This window comes from Ascaphus truei, chromosome 14 (genome assembly GCF_040206685.1).
Source record: "Ascaphus truei isolate aAscTru1 chromosome 14, aAscTru1.hap1, whole genome shotgun sequence".
Taxonomy (NCBI): Eukaryota; Metazoa; Chordata; class Amphibia; order Anura; family Ascaphidae; genus Ascaphus; species Ascaphus truei.
The window spans coordinates 26454474-26476824 of record NC_134496.1 but is presented as its reverse complement, the minus strand read 5'-3'; the positions used below and the strand labels follow the sequence as shown (position 1 = coordinate 26476824).

Below are 22351 nucleotides of genomic sequence, written 5' to 3'. Positions count from 1 at the left end.
GTATTTAGCATGAAGTATATTTCCATATACAGTATAAACAAATTATCTGCAACAAATAGTGATTTTGACATTGAGGCTATTTCTAACTCTGTCACTTAGTATCTTCTTTAGATTTCACTACATCTTAAAATAAAACATTGCAAATATACATCACAGTGCCAATCATTTCCACAGCAGCGGAGTGTTATCTCTGAGCTGGAAGTGACTTAACTGTCATAATGTAATGTTCATATAGAAACGAAGCTGAAAGCAGATGGTGATTTTAATACTAAATAATGCGTTTTTACATTGCTGCAAATATATTCCTTCTATGCTATAAATAAATCCCCCTTCCCTCCCACAGTCGTGCTCCTTATTGCAGACAGATCTGTAAAGAGAGGGTGAAGGATGGTGAAGCACTGATATTAAATGTGTGACACTCCTTCCCCATCTGAGCATTTCATGTAATTTAACATTTTGGGCAGTTTATGAAGAGTTTATTTTAATGCTCCACCTCCTCATAAATAGCCCCGCTCCCAGGTGTCTCTGTGATCGGCATGCGAGGGGCTCACACGCTGACCCTCAGGCCTTCATCTAATTAAATCCACAGAAATAAAGTGTCTGATTTAATGGTTTATATAGTATATAATTAGCAACAAACACTGAACTAGTTATAGGAACTGATGGGTATCCCACTTCAAAGGGCAGTGCATCTCATCCTGTTTATGTAGGATGACAGGATTCAGTTGGATTATACAGTATTGTATCATTTTAAGTACTGTCGTCATTTTCCCCTCCTCCGTTAGGTGTCTGACTGTTAATTAAAATCTCACACCAAACCCTACAGAGACTGAAGCTTCAATTAGGAGCTGAGGGGGGATATTTTTAGTGCATTTATCACACTTTATCTCGTGTGCAGTGAGCATAGGACATCCCAGCCACAAGAAGGTTCCTATGGGATTTCCTTATAGATTGGAAGACCCTACAAAACTATATCCCACATTCATGAGGACAAAACGGCTCCTCCCACATCAGGCCCCGATCCAAGTGTCATGATAATATCATGACATATTAAGTGTTTTAAGCAATCTGGCAAACAAGGGGTTAACATTGGTTACAAATAGTTTTTATGGCCAGTTAAACTCCTATCGGAGATGACAAATCAAAAAACAAATAGACAGGCATAATGTTAACAAACTAGAGAAAAATGCCTTGACTGAATTAGCTGATCTGAGTATCGTCATAAGACAAGCTGATAAAGGGGGAGGGGTGGTGATCTTGGATAGATCAGATTATGTTAAAGAAGCTAACAGAATTCTGGGAGATACAGATACATATGAGAAACTAAAGCTCCAACTAGAGACTTTCAGAAAGATCTGAATCCAATCCCGGAGAGATGAAAAATTGTGGGAATCTTGGAGGATAAACAATATATTTTTTTGATGAAAGACCTAAATTATCTATCTTCTATTTTCTCCTCAAGATTCATAAAATTACCCTGTTAGACTTTGATATCTAGTTATATATTGTGCTTCTTTGTTATGGTTATACCGTTAGTTATTATTCCATTCAGGAGGTCCTTTTGGCTCCCCTGTCTGTCTATGCTTACATAGACAGGTTACATGTATTAGAAGGTCCTCTGTAGTATGCTTTGTATTTTTGCAATAGTGGTTATGTGACTCGCATTTGTATCCATGTATTAAACATTATATTGTGACTTTTTAAACCACGTTTGTGGGTTTTAGCATAATCTTTTAATATTCAAGCATAATACATTTTATATTTTTAACACGCATTTAGTATTCTCCATTGTGGCAATTAATGCACTGGAATAATATATGCCTGGAGGTTTTTCAAACCTAAATGTTTATAATGGGCTCACATTTCTAATATCCTAAGGCTACGGGCCGCTGTCTGCACGCATGAACGCGCGCCTGCCAGGCTGGCGGCGCGTGCAGCAGAGTTCCCTGGTCTGCAGTGAGCTGCAGGGGAAAAGAAAGGGGGCGCGGCCATGCTGTCACCCGGCAGGGGATGGGGGGGCGTGGCCTAGCGCTCCGTCGCTAGTTCTACTCACAATTTTCATGTCTGGCTGAAAAATGCACCACACAGCGCAAAGGCCGCCCCTCGCAGCGGGCCCGGCCTCATTGAGGGGCGGCACTTGTGCCCGCCTTAGCGGGCGCTGCAGCAGCCAACGGGGACCAAGCCTTATCCTTATACTGTATGTAAAATGTACTGTCTTTTGTAAATTTGACAGCAGCATAAAATAATTCTTCAATCCAGTTTTAGCACACAAAAAAAGTTTTATTCCTAAGATATTACTTACATTCAGAAATAGTAGATAAATAGCGGTGACATCAAATGGGTTATAATATTTTCAGAGAGATTGCATAATCATTCCTTTTTCTTGGGTTTCTTTCTCAACTTGAAATGGCCTGTCCTGTCAGATGACTGTCCTGGTGTTATCATATATGCCTTATTTAACTAAACCTGCCAGTATTTATTCTGAGAATATCCATATATCAGTCTTTCATACTCCTAACATTGACTGAATATGGTATCATCATGTGACTTTCTGTAACAATCTGATAGCTCCCATTAATCCAGCATGATACCATACCTTCCCATTTTCCATACATGAAAATAAACTTAAATTAGAGAACTGATTACATCAGCGTACCAAGTGTGACAGACACAGCTTAATGTAGAATCCTCTTCAGATAACCCAAAATGGCTGTATAATCATAAGTTAGCCACACCTCTTTACAGCTTCAGATATCTTCCAACACTTGTCTTATAATCAAATCAGTCACTCATAGACTATTAATAGTGAGGAGGAGATACAATTTCTTACAACCCCTCTAATTTATATTGAAATTTATAAATGAAGTCCCTGCAATAATCACACTCACAGATTACAAAGACTATGCCAAAAGATATCTTCTAAAGCAGGGGTGCGCAAACTGGGGTGCGTGAGACTGCCTGCAGGGTGTCGCGTGGTTTACAGAGGCCCCGCACGCTTCCCGAAGGCACTTAAATGATGTGCCGGGGGAGCAGCAGGGCCTCTGTAAACCTTTACTTACATGGCAATGCGGCGTCAAATGACGCAGCGAGGTCTTGTGACGTCACGAGGTCTTGTGACGTCACGTTGCTATAGCCGCGGTAAGTGGTATTGAGGGGGGGGTGAGGTGACCGCCGGCAGGGGGGCCCAGGGAAAAAAGTTTGCGCCCCCCCCCCTGTTAAGTAAAGGATCGTGCTAGAGAAATTTGATGTCTTGTGTAAACTCCTGTTCAACACTTTTTTCAATATTCCTCTCCTTGGGTCATCTCTGCTTTTCTGTGTATACATTCTTTTCATAATACATATTAAAAGAAGTATAATGATGAACGGATGAAAGACAAAATTACCCAATGCTGATCCTACAGAAGATTTTGATAACATTGTAAAAACATTTTTTTTACATTTTGTCCACCAGGCTGATACTGACATTACTGACCATTCATGTTCTATCTCTTTTAATGTCTGCTTCTTTTAATTGTTTTTGTAAAACCTGAAGTAAACCTTCATCTTCAGTCCATTTCTCCCAAGGAACCCAATTTATTTTACCTATATTTATATTGTAATGGAATCATATTTACATTGCGAGTGAGAATCTCTGACATATTGACCTGTATCTCATGTTAATATATTCCTATCGGATTTCCTCTAATAAAACCTTGGAATGTGTAGACATAGGAAATAAAGCTTTAACTATTCCATTATCTGACTTAACCCATACACATACTCTACCTTTCTCTACAGGAGTAACAAGATTGTGGAATGTTTTTATTGTCTCAATAGGACCTAAAACATGAAGTGTGATTATGAAAGCATGAATGATAGATGGGCTTGGTGTGATAAATTATGTTAGAATTAAAATGCTGTAATTGTGTTAAACAAAATCACGATATTTGGGATTATAATATAATAGAGTATATTTAATGGGTATTCCTAGTACTATCAGGAAGTAAAACGCTCTTTTTAGTATAGTATGAGTATTCCAAAAATTATTGTACATGCATCATTTTTACATCCCAACCACTTATTTACCCATAAATCTGTAGGATTTAGAACAAATGCAAATTCTTATGGCAAACTTCATTGTATTCCTAGAGATATAATATCCCCTTTTACCTTTTTCCCAATAGTAATAGAAATGAGTCCTTTTGTTCTTTTTCCTAAAAAATATTCAGTCCCATAGGTGATGACTCTTGATCATTTTTCTTGATTCTGATCACCTGTCATCTATCATATGACCTGAAAAATAAAGCAGTATCACTATATTGGTACAGTACATATAATTTACCTTGGTCCATGTGGATCCAAAAATGTTGCTGTCTGCGTTTATTACGTACAGAATCAAATGTGAAAACGGGTAAACAGCCAGTTAACCCACCAGGCGCTCAGAAAGTGTAGCTGCAGCTGTGAAATGGTGTTTTGACAATAAATCTGGTTGATAACTGCCACTATCCCCCAGTGTGTTATTGATTACATGTAATTCTCTGCAACTGGCTAGCTATAAGCACAATGAGGTTGGAGAAAAACTTGAAGGAAGATAACTTACAGTTGCACTGGGGGACGTAATGAAGTGGCCCGTCTGTCTTCCTGCATGAACAATGCTGTGTGTCCCTCTGTCTGCGTTGTCTCTTGATGGGATGATCCTCTCACGTCGCCAGCAATCTCTTCTGCCGCCAACCCTGCACCCGCTCGATCGCGGTGGGTGGTCACCTGACCGGCGGCAGTGCCGGTACTTCCGGATGCAGCAGGGAGACACAGATACACCATACACAGCCCGGCGTGCAGGCAGCAGGCACCGGAACACTAGAAATCCTCCCCAGGGAGGTCAGTACGCCGCACAGCCGTGGAATAAAAGCTTCAGGAAAGGCTGATCAGTGTGGCATGAAACTTTAATAGAACATAGTGCAAACGGATCCTCTTGATGCGTCTGAAAACGCGTCAAGAGGATCCGTTTGCACTATGTTCTATTAAAGTTTCATGCCACACTGATCAGCCTTTCCTGAAGCTTTTATTCCACGGCTGTGCGGCGTACTGACCTCCCTGGGGAGGATTTCTAGAGTACGTACAGAATCAAACAACCTTTAACATTGTCTGACCCGTAATGTCAATTATATCATAAGATCCTTCCCAATATGCTTATCGTAGACCTATTTTTCTAAAAAATGTATAATTGTCTGTGTCCCCCCCTAAAAACTTTGAAAAACAGGAGGATACATATTTACTTTCTAGATTTGAAATCCACAATACCAGCTGATTGTGGATGATAAGGAACATTACATCTTTGTTCAATCCCCAAAATTTCACATGTAACTTTCATCACCTGACCTGTGAAATGAGTACCCCTATTTGATTCAAGAATACATGAGAAACCCCCATCTGGAAAAAACATTTTGCCATAAAACCTTTGCCGTTGTAATTGCATTGTCTTTCCTAACTGGAATTGCATCAAACATGTCTAAAAGTCTCTGTTGTCCTACGTGACCCAAAGTTTAATGATTGTAATGCTTAAAGAAAATCTTTAAATGTTCTGGATCTTGAGGACATACCTCTCTATTGTGGTGATGACATAAAACCCTGTTCTCAAGAACAAAAGAAAGTTTTAAATCAACTTGAGAGAAAGCAATATAAGCATATTTTGCCTGTTCCTCTGCAAAGGAAAAAAATTGTGTATCTGCATGTCTGAATGCTGCTATTCAAATACGATTGGAAAACACTACAGATTCTGCTGTTAACGCCATTTATTTAGCCAAAGAAACCATTGTATCACTTCTTTCAATACCAAACACCTGTCCTGTTTTATACTTTCGTTCCTGCAATTCAACTGAACCAACACTAGATGTCATTAGGGAATTCCACTCTTCCGAAAAAAATCATCTGTCAGCACACACTCATATGGCTGTTCCTCATCTTGCATCAGCCGTGCAAGGAACACACATTCTGTAAAAATCTGTACTGACCTTAAAATGTAGCATCTGTTCCCTGCACATCATTTTTTTTTTTTTGGGCTACTGTAGTCATTTTTACATTGTGCAGCAATGTCTTACATTGTGGGTACAATCTGTTTAACGCATGAATTATCATTAAGCCATTGATAAATTATTGGCAATTATTACAGCTGTACAAACACTTCCTTCATGACCATATTAAATAAGATCTGACAATCCCAATTTCAGTTTGGTCATGCTATCTCATGAGCCGTGCCACACACTAAACACACACTAAAACCTGCCCATGTGTTACATCGTTAGTGTCTGTGCATCTGCACTGCTTATGGATCAAGTCATTAAAATGTGTGAAATTATTCATGATATTCCTAATCTGTGCATCAAGTGGTGCATATGGAATGGGATTGGAAAACTAGACAAATTCATTCCCTTTCCCCAATATTTTTTTGTTGGTCTAAAAGTTGTATACAATTTCTTTTAATATGCCCACATTTTTGCAATTAAAGCATTTCAACCCCCCCCCCCCTAGAAGCTTGTCTGTTCTCCAACTGTTAGTCACTCCTGTCATTCTGAGCTGCATGTATAATTTGACTATTTGAGTGCCATAAAATAAATCTCTTTTTACTAATTTTTGGTGCCTTAAAATAAATCTTTTTACTAATTTTGAGATTTAAATCTGTGATACTTTTTTTTATTATATATATCAAATTCCATTAATTGTTCATGAATTCTTAAGTCTGTTTTATCAAGATACTTTTTCTGTTTAAGATGAATTTATTTTTCATCACTAACATTCAGCTCTGAATTAATGTTAGTAGACATATGAAGCAAAAACTTTATTTTCTTTTTCGGCACACATACTTCTGATTTAAAATGTCACAATTTGAAAATGTTCTGTCTTAAAAACAACTTTATCATGCAATTTCTCCTCTTTGAAAACCACACCATTAAATAAAATCAACACCATATCGTTACTGTTTTCAAATGTATCAATAAGTTCCATTACTTGCGTTTCCAGCGTATTTTCTCTTCCTGAAAATTTGTTCTTAATCAAGACTCAGCCCACCTTGCTTCAAAAGCGAATGCCACAAAAACAAAAAACTCTCCCACCATCGCACGACGTTTCTTTGAAGAAATAATTCACGCTGTTTTGTTCAGCGTGCAACAAATGCTTCCAGACAATGCTTCATACACTTCCAGCAAATGTCCCTCTTGCTCGGAGAAATATCCAGACAATTACTTTTCACAAATGTCTCCAACTCTTCAGTTGCAAACAAAAAACACCGTAATCTCCCACATCCCAGTGTACCTGGAAAAAACTGCCCCAGCACTGCACATACACCTGCTCCTTTTCAATCCACGAAAGACACTTTTTTTTTATTTTTTATTTCAGGTGGGGTTTTTTTTGTTTTTTTTTAAATCATGGATCTGGGATATACCTGCAGTCTCCCCTTTTATCAAGATGAATTAAAAAAAAAACTGATATCCAGCTGCTTGCCAAATGTAGAATGTACTACAGATGCCGTGGCCGTTATTTGAACATTTCTCAGAGCCGTTTTCGTAAAGTCTGCTGTATTCCATGCGTGATTCACTCGCTATTCTCTGCTAGCATTAACGGGGCCAATCAATTTAGCGTTGTTGATTTCTTTGAATTATCTGGTGGCACAATGAATCCCCTTTGTACTATCCAGTGTATACTGTAGCACAGTTACTGTACTGTACAATGTGTCAATTTGCAGGTGTTTAAAACCCAGATAAAGAGAGTCCACCACAGGGATCCATTGTAAAATGACCTTGGACGCTGAAGACGTTATCATATTTAGGCGTTTATCATTTAAGTATCTAAGCACAATGTTGGGCCCATTATTCTCAATTGCTATGCCCGCACAATTGCTGAATAGACAGAACCTATACACTCAACATCATGCCAAGTCTTTATTCAAAACCGAATGCCAGTTACGCATATCTAATATTTTCTGCAATTAATGCTGGAACAGATAAGGTTACTTTAGCAGATATATATCATCATATCATCGAGAACTAAGATTTTTTCAAATTTTCACAACCATCGTGGGTGGAAGCATTCGATAAGGCAAACTTTAACTAATGAGGATTGTTTTTTTGCGCTGCCCCTCCTGAGAGATAGCAGGGGGTATTGGGCTGTGCTTTCAGATTTTGCCAGTATGTTTGCTGGTGGCAACTTCAAAAGGAGAAAGGTCAGGTTTAATCCATTAAAGATTCGTATTTCCCGACCCCGGCTTGCCAATACGATTGCAATAACGGGCCGATCGTCACTGAAAACCTAGTGAACCTGCCTGATTACAATCCTTGCTACCTGACTCCACCTGTCAACAATGATTGCTACCTGGCCCCGTCTCACTACCGGCTTCAGCAGACAACTGTCAACTATAATGCAGACGACTTGAGTGACCCCAGCTTCAACGCACAATACACCCCAGCTTGCCAATACGATTGCAATAGCTGGCCGGCTGTCACTGAAAACCTAGTGAACCTGCCTGATTATAATCATTGCTACCTGACCCCGTCTCGCTACCACCAGTCACCTGTCAACTATAATGCAGATGAAATGAGTGGCCCCAGCTTGTACGCGCAATACACTTCTGACATTGGCTCCTTTCCACCCGGTTGGCAAAGTTTATAATTAAGGTAAATATAATCTACAGTGTTACACTATACAGTATTAGCTTTAATTCCCAATTACACTACAGTAGTGTACAGTATGATTGTAGACATGCACCATAAACTGTAGCGCAAGTTGATGCATGCGCAGTACCGGAAATAATAGCATACCCTGTAATTTTATTTTTCCAGAAAAGAAACTTTGAAATCAAGCAGCAAAAGATACTGTAAGGATGAAGTTCGATGGAACTCTAATTTCACTTTTTTAAAACGTTGTCTTTTTTTACTTGTATACAGTCCGTCAGTATTACCAGCTTCACGCTTTTAAAACTTTGCCACGCTAATATTTTACAGTATTGTACAGTAATTAAACTTTGCATGTGTAATTCATTCGGGTAAGAAACCCCCAAAATACTATTCAAACCCTTCCAATTTTTTATGGAAATATCATACACACATGTTCTCTAGGGAGTTCTAACTTTTAATACATTTTAAAACACTTCAAATTATTTTCATTCTACTGTCATCACAGCTTTAGCAAAAGACTGCTTAACCTCATTGCACCTTTCCCCACCCCCACACCCTGCCAAAGCCAAGGAAAAAGCATTTGATGTGTTCTCAACACCTCCCCCTGCCTGACCATGGGACATGAGTTAAAAAAAAAACAAAAGGCACATTATCTTTGAGCCTTTGATTCTGGGCTGAGAAAGGTCTTTGCCGTTTTCACACGCATGCGCATCGGTGATGAGACCCGCATTGTGATTTCTCAAAAATGACTTCCTTGTCAATGTTAATTGCAAGTCAGAAAACCTACAAAAAAATAAAAAGGCATAATTTTTTTTTTCATTTCTCGACAAGGGTTTAATAAATGATTGATTTTAAGAAAATATAATGTGATGCATTTTTAAAATATTTTTTCATTTTTTACATGCAAAAAACACTTCCTTTTTATTTCTTGAGGTTGCATACACTTTTTTTTTTTTAAGGAGGGGGAATACTATTTAAAACCTTCCCATTTGTTTATGGAAATATCACACACAGAAACCTGTTCTCCAGGGAGTTCTAACTTTTAATGCATTTTAAAACACTTCAAATTATTTTCATTCTACTGTCATCACAGCTTTAGACAAAGATGGCTTAACTTCATTGCACCTTTTCCCACCCCCACACCCTCCCAAAGCCAAGGAAAAAGCATTCTATGTGTTCTCAACACCTCTCCCTGCCTGACTTCACAGCCAATGTTTATTGCAAGTCAGAAATATCACACACACAGAAACATGTTCTCAAGGGATTTAGTTGAGTCACATCACTCGGTGTAAACGAGACAGGATTTCTTTTGTCATTGAGAGGGGGGATTAGGACAAACTATTGACTGTTATTATGCACACATGCACACAGTACAATAAACTTGTATCCCCCCTTCCTATAGTGCTTCATCACCTGTTTAAGAAAAAAAAAAGGCAATTGAAAGCCTTGACTGTGTAACTTTATTGATAGGCACACAAAACGAATAAACTATAAATAACCGAACCTGTAAACCATAATTATTAGAAATAATAGGTAATGCACACATGTCCAATACAAATAATGCATGTACTGTATATAATATATACTGTAGAAAGTGGAGAGTAAGCACAAATATAAAATGGTTAACGTTTAATAACAGTACCTTTAATATAAAGATAACATTGAAACAGGTTATTGTCATTACCATACTTGCCTATACTATACTTGCTGTACTTACCTTACTACAGTACAGTACCTTACTACTTGCCGGTAGCCTGTCCATTACACTCTAAAAGTACGGGCAAAACATATAATTATTGCATTTTTGTACGGTGAATGTCGTTCCAGAAACTCAGTATTCCTTTTTTTAATTCATCTTTGTTGGATGGCTTAACAACCTTTCTTATATGATACTTCATTGCATGCCAGACCAATTCTATCGGGTTCAAATCTGGTGATCAGGAATGGGACGGGGAAAAAAATGGCGAATTAGTTGATCAGATAAAAACTGTTCAAAACAATGAGAAACCGTTACTGTACACTGGAACACTTACTCCGGTGGCGTCTTAACCCAGTTGATCTTGCTGGCAAGAATATAGGGACTAGAGGCGGTATGTTTAGGGTCATTGTCCTGGAAGAAGCGGTGACCACCTGATGGGAAATCATGCCTAATGTAGTTAACAATACGGGTGACAATTTGCTCTTGAAAAAATACTTTATCCATGATTCCTGGAACAAGAAAAGAAACAACTATGAAAAAGATTAACATTGGGGTACAGAATACACTACAGTTGTACAGTGCATAAGGCGACTGCATGTGACTTTGTGCATTATTTTACCTTCAAGGCCACGACAGGAGCAAAGCATCCTCCCAGACCATCTACCTCTGCCAGCTGCCAGACGCACACCCGCTCCAGCACCCAGGATTGTACTGGTCCCAGACATCATGCTGAGACCTGCACCCGAACGTCCGTGAGAAATACAAGATCAGATGTGGTGGTCTACCTCATAAATATGCCCAGTTCATCTTTAAACACCAAGTCAGTTTTGAGATGTACAGCGAGTGGACCAAAAATGTAAATTAAGAAAGCAATAAACACAAGATGGGTCTTCCTGCAAATTTAAGGAGAACAATTATGGTAAAGTGAAGCGCTATTTTAATTTTAACAGTCAACTTGTGAAAACCGTCAGAGACAGCATCAATGCCCTTTTGAGGCATACAACGGCTCTTCCCTGGAAGTCCTTCGACCCTGTTTGACGACTACTAGTTATAAATTTATTCAAAAATATAGATGCACCGCCAATGTTTTTAATTCCTTCTGCCTTCCTTGACTTTTTTTCTGCTACCATAGAGGATGTGTCGTTGCTGATCTCTTCTCCCTCTACCACCTGCCCTCTTGACCCCATTCCCTCCCATCTCCTAAAACCTCTTGTTCCTACTATAATCCCTACGCTCACACACATTTTTTAACTCCTTCCTCTACTCTGGTACCTTTCTCTCTTCCTTCAAACATGCAACAGTTATACCAGTACTCAAGAACAGCAAGCTTGACCATACCTATCTTTCGAACTCGTCCTGTCTCCCTCCTGCCTTTAGCCTCTAAACTCCTTGAACATCCTGTATGCTCTCCTTGCTCCATTTTCTCAACACCTATTCTTTCCTAGAGCCTCAACAATCTGGCTTCCGCACTGCTCACTCCACTGAAAAAGCCCTCACTAAAATAACTTATGACCTCCATGCTGCCAAAGACAGAGGTCATTACACTCTGCTCATATTACTTGACCTCTCTGCAGCATTTGATACTGTGTACCATCCTCTTCTCCTTCACATTCTCCATATGCTTGGTATTCGTAACAAAGCTCTATCCTGAATCTTCTCTCCTTTCAGTGTCTCTTTTGCTAATACCCCCATCTCCTCTATCGATCTCTCTGTGGGGGTACCCCAGGGCTCTGTCCTGGGACATCTTCTCTTCACACACTTTCTAGGTGACCTAATCACATCTCTTAGGTTTAAATATTGTCACGAGAGAGAGGATTTGGCCCGGGATTAAAGGGGTTACACCCCATTTGGCCACCATCTACTCTCACCTTGGAAGCAAGGGGTTAACTGGACTGTGGTCCAGTAATGTGTTTTTACCTTGCTTCAGCATCCTAATGTATATTCCCCTGTAAAAATGTATTGTTTCTGTTCCAGTGTTGCACCAACGCTACACCGGGATTGATGCAGGAGGCTTAAGGGGTTAATGAGCTACAGTTTAGGAAAATACAATTGTGTGGGGTCTTTTCAGAAATATCTGGGCTTCAACAGGCTTGATTGAAGTTGGGTGTGAAAAGTACAGATGGGGGTTTAGTGCACAGTATGTTAATACCTAATTTGGCAGGCCAAGGGTATATTGCTGGTAGAGACAGCTAGGACCCAGGCTGGGGCATTGGGTGTGAAATATAGCACCGGTGACAAATGTTCACTACACACAGCCCAGCTTCAAAGGATTTCTTGATGGGGGCCAGGGGTGCGGTTACGCAAGGAGATCTCAGAATGAGTGACCTTATTAAATATAAGAATATTATGAGATGTCCTCGGCTGAACATGCTAAGAGTTACATATGTGTAACCGGGGGACTGAGCCGCAAATAATGATTAGACACATGATGTCCAGCAGGTCCTAAGAGACAGATATTAATATCTCTCTTAATTTTAGTATTACATGGTAATATTTAGTCTCATTGGGAACGTCATGCGTGCCGGAATGTATTAATGCCTCGCGTGCCAGTAAGTATTACTGAACTGAAGTTATGAAGTTATTTAGATAGGAAAAGCAGTTTTTAAACGTCCTTGGGTGGGAGGAGTTTTACTCTGAGGAAAACTGTCAACCTCACCACTGATTTATGAGAGAGGCTGGGTTTAGGTTGTGTTCAATGGGAAATAATTGTATAAGAACCAGGCTCAGCCTATGGCTATTGTCTTTCGTGTCTTTTGTGATTTTCAAGATTGCTGTGTGAACTGCTAGTCACGATTTCTGACTATTTCATCATTCCCAACGTTAAGTAAGTGCATATTTTGTCTGTTATTTGTATATCTCGTATGTTCACCTTTTTCAAGGAATAAATTATATTTTATCATATCTAAGCCTCGTTCAGTTCAACCCAGTTATATTTGGTGTGTATTTTTAATAGCCTGTTACAAAGTCACCGTCACAAATATCACCTCTATGCTGATGACACACAAATTAACTTTTCTACCCCTGACCTTACACCTGCTGTACAGACTAAAGTTTCTGAATGTCTCTCTGCTATATCATCCTGGATGGGCTCCACCGACTTAAACTTAACATGGCAAAACAGAGCTCCTCATACTTCCTCCTAAACCTGGCCCTACTACCTCCTTCCACATTACTGTTGGAAATACTATCATTCACCCAGTAGCCCAAGCACGCTGCCTAGGGGTCACACTCGACTCCTCTCACATTCTCTTACATTCAAAAGGTAGCTAAAACCTGTTGTTTTTTCTCCACAATATTACCAAGATACGCCGTTTCCTCTGTTGCTCAACTGCAAAAACTCTGACACAGACACATTCTCTACCATCTCGACTACTGCAACCTGCTGTCTGGACTTCCTGCCTCTCACCTGTCTCCCTTACAATATATCCTAAATGCTGCTGCCAGAATTACTCTACTATTTCCTAAATCTGTCTCAGCGTCTCCCCTTCTGAAATCCCTCTCCTGGCTTCCTATCAAATCCCATATCAAACACTAAATTCTCCTCCTCACTTTTAAAGCTTTACACTCTTCTGCTCCTCCTTATATCTCAGTCCTAATTTCTCACTATACACCATCCCAACTCTTGTGTTCTGTTCAAGGATGTCTTCTCTCTACCCCTTTTGTATCTAAAGCCCGCTCCCGCCTTAAACCTTTCTCACTGACTGCCCCACACCGCTTGAATCCCCTTCCCCTCAATATCCAACTAGCACCCTCTCTATCCACCTTTAAGACCCACTTCAAAAAACACGTGCTTAACGAAGCATATGAGTAGCTCTGTGGCTAATATTATACACCTGATACATACAGCTTAGCCCCTTGCAGACGCACTTACCGGAACGTCGTCCTACTTTTTGTACGTTCTTCCTACCAACCAATCCGATTCTAAGCTCTTCGGAGCAGGGACTCCTTTTCCTAAATGTTATTTTTATGTCTGAAGCACTTCTCCCCTTTGTGTTATTTATATTATTTGTTATTTATATGATTGTCACGTGTATTTTATTTATTTATAAAATATTTTACCAGGAAGTAATACATTGAGAGTTACCTCTCGTTTTCAAGTATGTCCTGGGCACAGAGTTAAGACAAATAATACATGGTTACAAATACAGTTACATGAATGAATAGGGTATACATTATATACAAGACATTGCATGCACAGTTAAAGAAAATATATATTATGGGCGTATGAAACAGTTACAGACCAGATTAAAATGTGAGACAACCTTAGATTTGAAAGAACTTAAACTGGTGGTGGATGTTAGTCTCTGGTAGGTTGTTCCAGTTTGGGGTGCACGGTAAGAGAAGGAGGAACGGCCGGATACTTTGTTGAATTTGGGACCATGAACAGTCTTTTGGAGTCTGATCTCAGGTGATAAGTGCTGCATGTGGTAGGGGTGAGGAGCTTGTTCAGATAGCTGGGTAGCTTGCCCATAAAGAATTTAAAAGGCAAGACAGGAAAGGTGAACTTTGCGCCTAGACTCTAGTGATGACCAATCTAGTTCTTTGAGCATTTCACAATGATGTGTGTTGTAGTTGCATTGGAAAACAAAACGACAAATTGAATTGTAGAGGGTGTCAAGTTTGCTAAGGTGGGTTTGAGGTGCCGAGCCATATACTATGTCTCCATAGTAAATAATTGGCATTAGCATCTGCTGTGCGATACGCTTTCTGACCAGGAGACTTAGGGAGGATTTGTTCCTGTAAAGTACCCCTAGTTTAGCATAGGTCTTGGTTGTCAGGGTATCAATGTGAATACCAAATGGTAAGTGGGAGTCGAACCATATGCCCAGGTATTTAAAACTAGTGACAGGGGTTAGGGTGGTGTTAGCGTTGGTTCTAATCTGGAGCTCAGTCGCTGGCAGCTTTAAAAATGTAGTCTTGGTCCTAAATACCATTGTTACAGTCTTGTCAGTGTTTAAAAAGTTTGTTTTGGGAAATTCAGTTTTCGAGTCTCAAAAAGTCAGACTGAAGTATGTGTTGAAGGTCAGAGAGGCTATGGCTGTGTGCATATAGGATTGTGTCATCTGCATACATGTGTATTGAGGCTTCCTTACAAGCTGTGGGAAGATCATTAATGAACACCGAGAAGAGTAGGGGCCCCAGAACAGAGCTTTGCGGGACACCACAGGTGATATCCAGGGGGTTGGAGTTAGAGCCTGAGATGGACACATGTTGGGATCTACCTGATAGGTAGGACTGAAACCAGTTTAAAGCATGCTTCCCTATTCCAGAGCTCTGGAGTTTGTTAAGCAGGATAACATGATCAACTGTATCAAAAGCCTTTGCAAAATCTAGGAATACTGCACCAGTGAGTTGTCCCCGTTCCATTCCACACTGGATTTCATTGCAAACGTTTAGCAGGGTAGAGTGGAGTGTTTGGGGCGAAAGCCAGATTGGAATTGGCTAGGGAAATTTGTCTTGGTATAGTAATCGCTTAATTGGGAGTGGACACATTTTTCCATGACTTTGGATAGAATTGGGAGAAGGGAGATTGGCCTGTAGTTTGAGACAGTGTTTTTGTCCCCACTTTTGAAGATAGGGACAACTCTGGCAGTTTTCCAGGACTTAGGGATATGGCCTGCAGACAGTATAGAGTTGACTATGGAAGAAATTGGTTTGGCAATGGATGGGGCACCAAGTCGTAGGAACCTAGATTGTAGTAAGTCAGGTCCACATTGGCTGCTTAGTTTTAATTTGAGGAGTGCTTGTGTAATCTCTTCAGATACTGGGCCAAATTGAAAATTGTGGGCAGTGTTGGGAGGGGGTGGGGCTATGTGGGTACTCCCAGGATGAGATTCAGGTTTGTAGTTTGGGCTGCGTTTCACTAATAAGTTAGTGGCACACCCCACAAAGTAATCATTGAATGCATTTGCAATGTCAGTGGGGTTTGTCAGAGTAATATCCCCCGTAGTGATATTACTTGGTTGTTGATGGTTAGAAGGCTGGAATATATTGTTGATAACCTTCCAGAAGTTAGCTGGCTTTGATGTATTCTGGTGGAGATTGTCAGAGTAATATTGTGCTTTTGCGTGCCTTGTGCACATGTTCCGCAGGCATCTGTAGTGATTGAGATCCTTGGTAGTGCCAGTTACTTTGCAGCTTTTCCACAAGGCATCCCGGAACTGGTAGAGTGCTATAAGGTCAAGTGTAACCCATGGAAGGTGGGCCCCCCGTACCCTTATTTTGGGTAGTGGAGCATGGGTATCGCAGAGTTTTAAGAACTCGGATTGGAAATAGTCGAGCGCAGAATCAGGGTCGGGAATTAAATCGATTCTGTGCCATGGGCAGTTGGTAAGGTCATCCAGAAACTGTTGTGGGTTAAAGTTTATGTTCTAGTGAGGAGAACTTTAGGGCTTGAATGGGGCGGTTTAATTTTCCTTACACAGTACACTATTGCATGGTCACTGAAAATATCAGGAAGGATGCCAGAGGATTGGATTCTGCTGGGGTTTGAGGAAAGAACCCAGTCTAGCAAGGAATGGTTGTGCGATTTCAGGTTTATCCATGTGGGTTGGGAAATGAGTTGTGATAGGTTAAGTGACTTGAGTTGTATCTGGATTTTGTGGTTTTTAGGGTCAAGCCAATTGAAGTTGAAATCCCCAAGAACTAGCAGCTCACTCTTCTCATTCAGAGAGGAAATGGAGCCAAGAAACTGGGTGATATCAGTCAGGGATTGTAGAGGGGCTTTAGGGGGGCGGTAGATGCCAGCAACCAAGATGGGCTTAGAAAAGGGGAGGCAGATTTTGCCAACTAGAATTTGTAAAGAGAGTGGGCTTGGGGGGCAATTTAACAGTGTAAATTGTAAGGTGTCTGCAATATAAAATAACACCCCTCCTCCTCTCTTTGACCTATCTCTCCTAGAAATGGAGTATCCCCGAATGGTGATATTTGCATCAGGGGTTTTAGGGGTTAGCCATGTTTCTGTAAGAACGATGGCTTTGGGTTTATGGATAAGGCACCATGCCCTTAGTTCGTCCAGTTTGGGCAGCAGGCTCCGGATATTTATATGGGCAACAGATAGACCTTTTTGGAATTTAAAGGTGGAATTCTCAGGGGCATGGGACAGCGCTGAAATGGGAGGACCTGAGTTAGGTTCAATATCACCTGCTAAAGAGAGTAATAGTAAGAGTAGAAATTTGGGTAGTTGTTTGCAAGTCGTAAATTTGTGGTGTTTGCAATTTGAGTGAGCAGTGGTTGGTGTGCTGGTTTTTAGAGTTCTCCACCAACATTTAGTAGATAGTGCAAGGCTTTTGAGTAGTCCAGGGTGTATGGTGAGGTTGGGTGTGGGCCAGGAGGGAGGAGTTTGTAGTGTATAGAGAGAGTAACATCCCCATGAGGCCAGGAGAAAGAAAAAAGTTAAGATACATAGCAGGTTCATTATGCCAGAGGTAGGCAGTGCTGCATGGAGCTGTTGTGAGCAAAGTGAGTGTGTGCAGACTAAACAGCAGGCGTATGCCTGTTCCTTGTCAAATGTTTTGCTGCATTGCAATGCTGGAGTCAATTCAGGTTTTGAGTGGGTGTGGGAGGTATTTTTGTGCAATCAGTTTTGGGAGAGGCAGTGAAATAAGTTGTAAAGGGGTGTGAAGCGCTATGTACATTAATGGCGCTATATAAATAAAGACATACATACATACATCCAAACACAATTCTGCCGCAATTTATACTGTACTGTGCACATACAATTCAAGAATAACACTGTCAAGGTGACCGCTCCTTATAAAGGGCTGACAGAGAGGGAACAGTGGGAGGTTGTGTGTCTGGTCGGTGCTGGGTTCCAGATCAGGTCTTGAGCTTGTTGGTTCTGTTTCAGGTCAGCTCCAGCTCCAGGGGGAAATCCCCCAAATATCACCAGCAACCGCAGACTGCAGCAGGCACAGGCACAAGTGGACGAGGTGAGTGACAGGAACAGCTCTGACTCTTCTCCTCACTGTGAGAGTAATTATATCGTTCTGCATATTGTATGAGCATTATTAATCTCTCCACATATTGTTATCACTCTGCGCGTGTTATAGCTCTGCGCGTTATCGTTTCGCATATTGTTAAATTGCTTTCATGTTACATCACACTGCATATGGTTACACTGCATGGCGCATTATCGTATCTTCCTAGATATCGTTATACTGCTCAGCACATCCGGCCAGGCATTTCGTCCTTAGACGATGCGACATCATCGCGTCATGTAACGTTACATTGTCGTGGCAACGCGGCACCATGGGACGTCGAGATGCCATGCGGCGTCACATTATTATAGGTAACGCGACACCATGTGACGTCACGTTGTCATGGCAATGCGACGCAATGTAATGTCACGTTGTCATGGCAACGCGATGCCATTTGACATTGTGGCGCCATGATAACGGGATGCTGAAGGAGATGCTGCCGGACAGGTAAGAGACAGTTACAGTGGCCCCACGCTCTCCCCTGGCAATCAGCTTTATGCTATACCGCTCTGCACATTATCGTGTCTCTACATATTGTTATACTGCTCTACGTGTTTTTATACCACTCTGCAAATTGTTAAATCTCTCTGCATGTTATTATATTGCTCTGCACGTTATCAAATTGATCTGCGTTATATGTCCCCTCGCCATGTCGCGTCCCCCATCCGTGGTGTCGATCTCTCCCTCGCGGTGTTGCGGTTTCGTGTGGCTGGGTGACTGATCTGTCCTCACTGATGTCGGTGGCAGGTGGTGGACATTATGCGTGTCAACGTAGATAAGGTGCTGGAACGTGATCAGAAGCTGTCGGAGTTGGATAACAGATCAGATGCTCTGCAGGCGGGAGCCTCCCAGTTTGAGACCAGTGCAGCCAAACTGAAGCGGAAAAACTGGTGGAAAAACTGCAAGGTGAGAGGGGGAGATCGGGGCAAGAGTGAGAATGAGGAAAGGGGTTTATGAGTGAGATGAGGGAGAGGGACTAGATGAAAGGGAATAGAGGAGTGGGACAAAGTGACAGGCACAAGATAGCAATGGCCGTCAACATGTTCCTCCCCCCACAGGGTGACCGTGACACAGACAGAAGGGAGCTATGAGTCTGTCCCTCCCCCTGTGGAGTGACCGTAACACAGACAGAAGGGAGCTATGAGTCTGTCCCTCCCCCTGCTGGGTGACCGTAACACAGACAGAAAGGAGCTATGAGTCTGTCCCTCACCGCGGGGGGACAGTAACACAGACAGAAGGGAGCTATGAGTCTGTCCCTCCCCGCGGGGTGACAGTAACACAGACAGAAGGGAGCTATGAATCTGTCCCTCCCCCTGCTGGGTGACCGTAACACAGACAGAAAGGAGCTATGAGTCTGTCCCTCCCCGTGGGGTGACAGTAACACAGACAGAAGGGAGCTATGAGTCTGTCCCTCCCCCTGTGGAGTGACCGTAACACAGACAGAAGGGAGCTATGAGTCTGTCCCTCCCCCTGCTGGGTGACCGTAACACAGACAGAAAGGAGCTATGAGTCTGTCCTTCCCCGCGGGGTGACAGTAACACAGACAGAAGGGAGCTATGAGTCTGTCCCTCCCCACGGGGTGACAGTAACACAGACAGAAGGGAGCTATGAGTCTGTCCCTCCCCACGGGGTGACAGTAACACAGACAGAAGGGAGCTATGAGTCTGTCCCTCCCCCTGCTGGGTGACCGTAACACAGACAGAAAGGAGCTATGAGTCTGTCCTTCCCCGCAGGGTGACAGTAACACAGACAGAAGGGAGCTATGAGTCTGTCCCTCCCCCTGTGGAGTGACCGTAACACAGACAGAAGGGAGCTATGAGTCTGTCCCTCCCCCTGCTGGGTGACCGTAACACAGACAGAAAGGAGCTATGAGTCTGTCCCTCCCCACGGGGTGACAGTAACACAGACAGAAGGGAGCTATGAGTCTGTCCCTCCCCACGGGGTGACAGTAACACAGACAGAAGGGAGCTATGAGTCTGTCCCTCCCCCTGCTGGGTGACCGTAACACAGACAGAAAGGAGCTATGAGTCTGTCCTTCCCCGCAGGGTGACAGTAACACAGACAGAAGGGAGCTATGAGTCTGTCCCTCCCAATGTGGAGTGACCGTAACACAGACAGAAGGGAGCTATGAGTCTGTCGCTCCCCGCGGGGTGACAGTAACACAGACAGAAGGGAGCTATGAGTCTGTCCCTCCCCCTGCTGGGTGACCGTAACACAGACAGAAAGGAGCTATGAGTCTGTCCCTCCCCGCGGGGTGACAGTAACACAGACAGAAGGGAGCTATGAGTCTGTCCCTCCCCGCGGGGTGACCATAACACAGACAGAAGGGAGCTATGGCACAAGAGTGTGTCACTTGCACCAAATTGATCCTTAAAGTCCTTCAAAGTAGATGCCCAGCTGTGAGGACGTGCGTCATAGTATCCTTCTCTCCTCAGATGATGATTATCCTGGGAGTGGTGTGTGCGATTATCCTCATCATCATCATCAGTAAGTACCTGTCACTGCACCAGCAATACAGGGACCCCCATCGACTGGTGTATACACTGGATCCCCCCCCCCCCCACAGGTGTATGCACAGGCCCCCTCTCCCCATACTAAGGGTGTATACACGGGACCCCCCACCACTGGTGGATATAATAATTTTTCAGTCTCTTCCATCATTATCCCCTTATATTCTGTCTCTCTTGGGGGTGTCCGGTGCTACAGGGTGAGAGCCGCAGAGCATGTTCCTATTACACAACTGTCTTGTAACAGGGTATTTCAGACTGATATTCGCACAGAGTGCAGTGTTAGCAGAGGTAGAGGGGAGCGCAGGGTGCAGTGACGCTGTATAAACATAAGGGACCATTCATCCCCATTCAGGGGCCAGCGATGTGTGAGGTGCTCTGGGACTGACATAGTTAATTTAGACCTCCACATTAGCTCTGATTGTCCTGTTACTGTAAATAAGATGTTACCTGAGTATTTTTCCTGTACTGATCTGTGCCTCTGTCTTTGTTTTCCTCCCCTTCCCTCTCTCTCTCCCCCCACTCTTCCCTCTCTCTCCCCCCACTCTTCCCTCTCACTCCCCCCACTCTCTCTCCCAGTTTATTTCTGCACTTGACCTAGGTGGCTTCCTCTCTCTGGACTCCGTTTATTTGTTAGTGCGTGACCACTATCTTGTGTGAAATGACCTCATGTCGGACTGTACCACTTCAGACACTGCCACGCCCCCTCCCCCCCCAATTCCTACCAACATGTAACTCTCTTACCTGTGACCAATCACAGCTCTCCATTCAATCAAGCTCCCTAAGAGGCATATCACACGTGGAACTTTCAGAAGCAAAGTACTCTGATTGGCCAAAGGCTGTTATGTGTTACATGACCATGGCCTGCCTCACGTGGGGGGAGCATGGATCGTACTCATCTTTCTGTTTATTTAAGTCAAGACTTAAGTATTTTACAACATAACCACTGCAGTGGTAGGACCTAGGCTCTGGCACTGCAGGGGTTAATTTTTGTACCACGGCTGTGATGACACTGTTCCTGATTTGGTGTCATGTCAGCTACCTCTGATGTGGTATGAGAGTCCCACGCACGGCATTCTGGGAAACGCGCATGATCTCCGCTCCTCCGTGAGACGCTGCCTTGTCACACAAGGGAGGTGACACTAACCCGGCTCGAGGCCTGGCTGATTAAAAATGCCTGGTAACTCCCAGACCACTTCATCTGTGATTTTTACTGTTATGACATCACAGCTCTCTACCCACACTGGTTTTGCTGACTCTTGTTGCCTGTATATTATAGATGGTGACTATGATTTCCGTATAGCCAGGTGTATCCGTGTCAGACTGGCCACACTGCTACTGTATGTGTGAGCACTGCGAGCGATTAATGCTCCTGCAGAATCATCCGTACACTGTCTGGGTGGATCCAGGGAGAAGTGAGTTTGTGTTAACGCTGAGCACATAAACAGGGTTATTACAATTAGCTCTGCTCCTCCAACCGCCCACAACTCCTACAGGAAGTGGCCCTGATCACAGAGTTTT

At 42.5% G+C, this 22351-nt stretch overlaps 1 protein-coding gene across 1 annotated transcript in view; it reads left to right on the top strand.

Moving 5' to 3' along the window:
* Positions 1–22351, top strand: part of VAMP2 (vesicle associated membrane protein 2) — a 22836-nt gene extending 485 nt beyond the window's left edge. Inside the window, exons 2-5 of the mRNA XM_075570154.1 lie at positions 18194–18275; positions 19071–19229; positions 20759–20810; positions 21410–22351. Coding sequence (XP_075426269.1) covers positions 18194–18275; positions 19071–19229; positions 20759–20810; positions 21410–21426 — 310 coding nt within the window. The 3' untranslated portion in view covers positions 21427–22351. The remainder of the gene's footprint in view (positions 1–18193; positions 18276–19070; positions 19230–20758; positions 20811–21409) is intronic.